Source organism: Nematolebias whitei, chromosome 10 (genome assembly GCF_014905685.2).
Source record: "Nematolebias whitei isolate Nwh7 chromosome 10, NemWhi1, whole genome shotgun sequence".
Classification (NCBI taxonomy): Eukaryota; Metazoa; Chordata; class Actinopteri; order Cyprinodontiformes; family Rivulidae; genus Nematolebias; species Nematolebias whitei.
In genome coordinates, this window is record NC_056507.1 from 8,611,709 (window position 1) to 8,613,829 (window position 2,121).

General features: G+C 45.2%; 1 protein-coding gene across 1 annotated transcript in view; it reads left to right on the forward strand.

Annotated features, from left to right (window-relative positions):
* Nucleotides 1-2,121, forward strand: part of st3gal2 (ST3 beta-galactoside alpha-2,3-sialyltransferase 2) — a 9,624-nt gene that overhangs the window by 3,914 nt on the left and 3,589 nt on the right. The window contains exons 2-3 of the mRNA XM_037682590.1: nt 1,711-1,770; nt 1,907-2,040. Of these exons, the coding sequence (XP_037538518.1) occupies nt 1,711-1,770; nt 1,907-2,040 (194 nt within the window). The remainder of the gene's footprint in view (nt 1-1,710; nt 1,771-1,906; nt 2,041-2,121) is intronic.

Consider the following 2,121-nt stretch of genomic DNA (forward strand, 5'->3'; position numbering starts at 1 on the left):
GGCCCACTTCTAGTGTATATTTGAATGATGGTAATAGTATGGGTATCAGGTCTTTAAAGATCCTGTACCACTCTGCTGGAAACCCGTCGCTTCCAGGGGATTTTTTAGTCCCAAGTCTTGAAATGGCTCTAGATCATCATGTGTTATACTGTAGGTGCTGTGAGTCTCCTGTTTTGCTCAATTCCAATTGTAGGTAAATCCAAAGAATTAAGAAATGTTGTTTTTTTCCAATACTGCTTGAAGAGGGAGGTTGTTTATATAGATTTTCACAATACTTTCTAAAAGTTTCTTCTATTGCTTCTTGGCTAGACTGTAGATGCTGTAGTTTCACCAGAACCTGCGTGGCCCATGGGTGGGCGGGAAGCGACGTGAAAGATGGGACTTTGAAACATCCTGATCACCTCCTCATCCCCACTTACAGCTGAGCCAATCCCGTCTTAGCTCTACAAGCTGCTCGTCCTGCTGCCAGACGTGGCTTTACTGCACAACTGGAGCAAACTGGGTCGGCTCGGCGTTGATTCTGTTGTGATATTTGTCTTCCCTTGCCTGCAGTTCTGCTCCTTTGGCCCCGCCCACTCTCACCTGTCATGCCAGGTGTTTCCACTCCGTCCATCAGTCCAAAGAATCAGTTTTCATTCCTTCCTCAGTCGAGCGTCGCTGTGCCTCGTTGGCCTTTTAGTCTCATCCATTAAATAAATGTTCAATTTGAGTTTGAGTCTGCATTCCTGGGCTCAGTCCTCCGTAATCTGGGACAGTTCTGGAGGACGTTGGAGACGGACAGGAAGTCTTCCCAAGGACATCGTCTCTGTGGTTGTGTTTGCATGACTTGTAGTTGGAGTCAAATGTGAAGAACTGGGTCCAACAGCTTCTGGTTTAGTATTTGATTAGATCGCAGGTTCTTTCAGATGATCCAGTCAACGTCTGGGACAAGACCAGCACTGAGACTGGATCAGCACCGTAACGCTTCTCTGATCCAATTGTTGAAGAATTTCAACGATAATTTAGGACTACTTCAAATAAAAATAACTTGCCTTCATTTCCACAACGTTCATGTGGTTTTTACCAGAACTTTGTTAGCAGAGATTAGTTCTTGTTCTGATCCATAAATCCAGATGAAAGTGAAGCTCGTGGCCGGAGACGGAACAAGAAGAACCATGATCTCACCTAGAACCAAAGACACGAAGAACCCAGAGTCGAACCGAAGAGGAACAAAGAGCCGAACGTCTGTAAACTGAAATACCGTCCGGTTCATTTCTCCTTCTTCTCCCCGAGAGAAACCCTTCAGTCCAGAAGATCAACCAGGACCTGGTCTTCATCAGAGCCCAGAACTTGTCACCACTCACCGATGCTTCACATCAGAACAGAACCAGCTCCTGTTGGTCAGGTCGGGTCAAGTCTAGCTAATGGAACATCAAATCAGGTCTGGGGAGGATGAAATTAAAATATTAAAGTTAAAATCAAAGGAAATTATGTTATGGAAATATATCGGATATGAAAACAAGTTTTTTTTTATGTTTAAATTAAAAATAGCTCATATTTTTACAGATATTACACAATATATATAAAAAAAATTAAGAGTCAATTTGCCATTTAAACTCAAGTAAAGTTTGGTTTTGGTTGTTTTTTTGTGTTCAGTTTAAATTTGAAGCCTCCTGCATTGACGGCGGCTCCTCATTACTCCCTTTATTTATTTATTTTGTTTTCCTGCAGATGCTGCAGCCGCAGTTCAAACCTCACAACATCCAGCAGGTTCTGCTCAGACTTTTCCAGGTACTGAACCCAGATCACTCCGAGCTTTCTGCTGTTACAGTAGTCAGCTCTGAGCTGCAGGTTCTTCCTCTTCCTCCTCTTCCTCCTGTGAAGACCCCAGTCCGCTCCACCTGATCTCATCCTGATCTCGTCTCAGGTGATCCCTGGACGGTCCCCGTATGGTTCCTGGGATCCAGGACGCTGCCTGCGGTGCGCCGTGGTGGGAAACTCTGGAAACCTGCGCGAGGCCGGATATGGAGCCACCATCGATGGACACGACTTCATCATGAGGTGAGGAAGAGGAGGGACGTGGCTCATCATCCTCTGTGTGTGTGTGTGTGTGTGTGTGTGTGTGTGTGTGTGTGTGTGTGT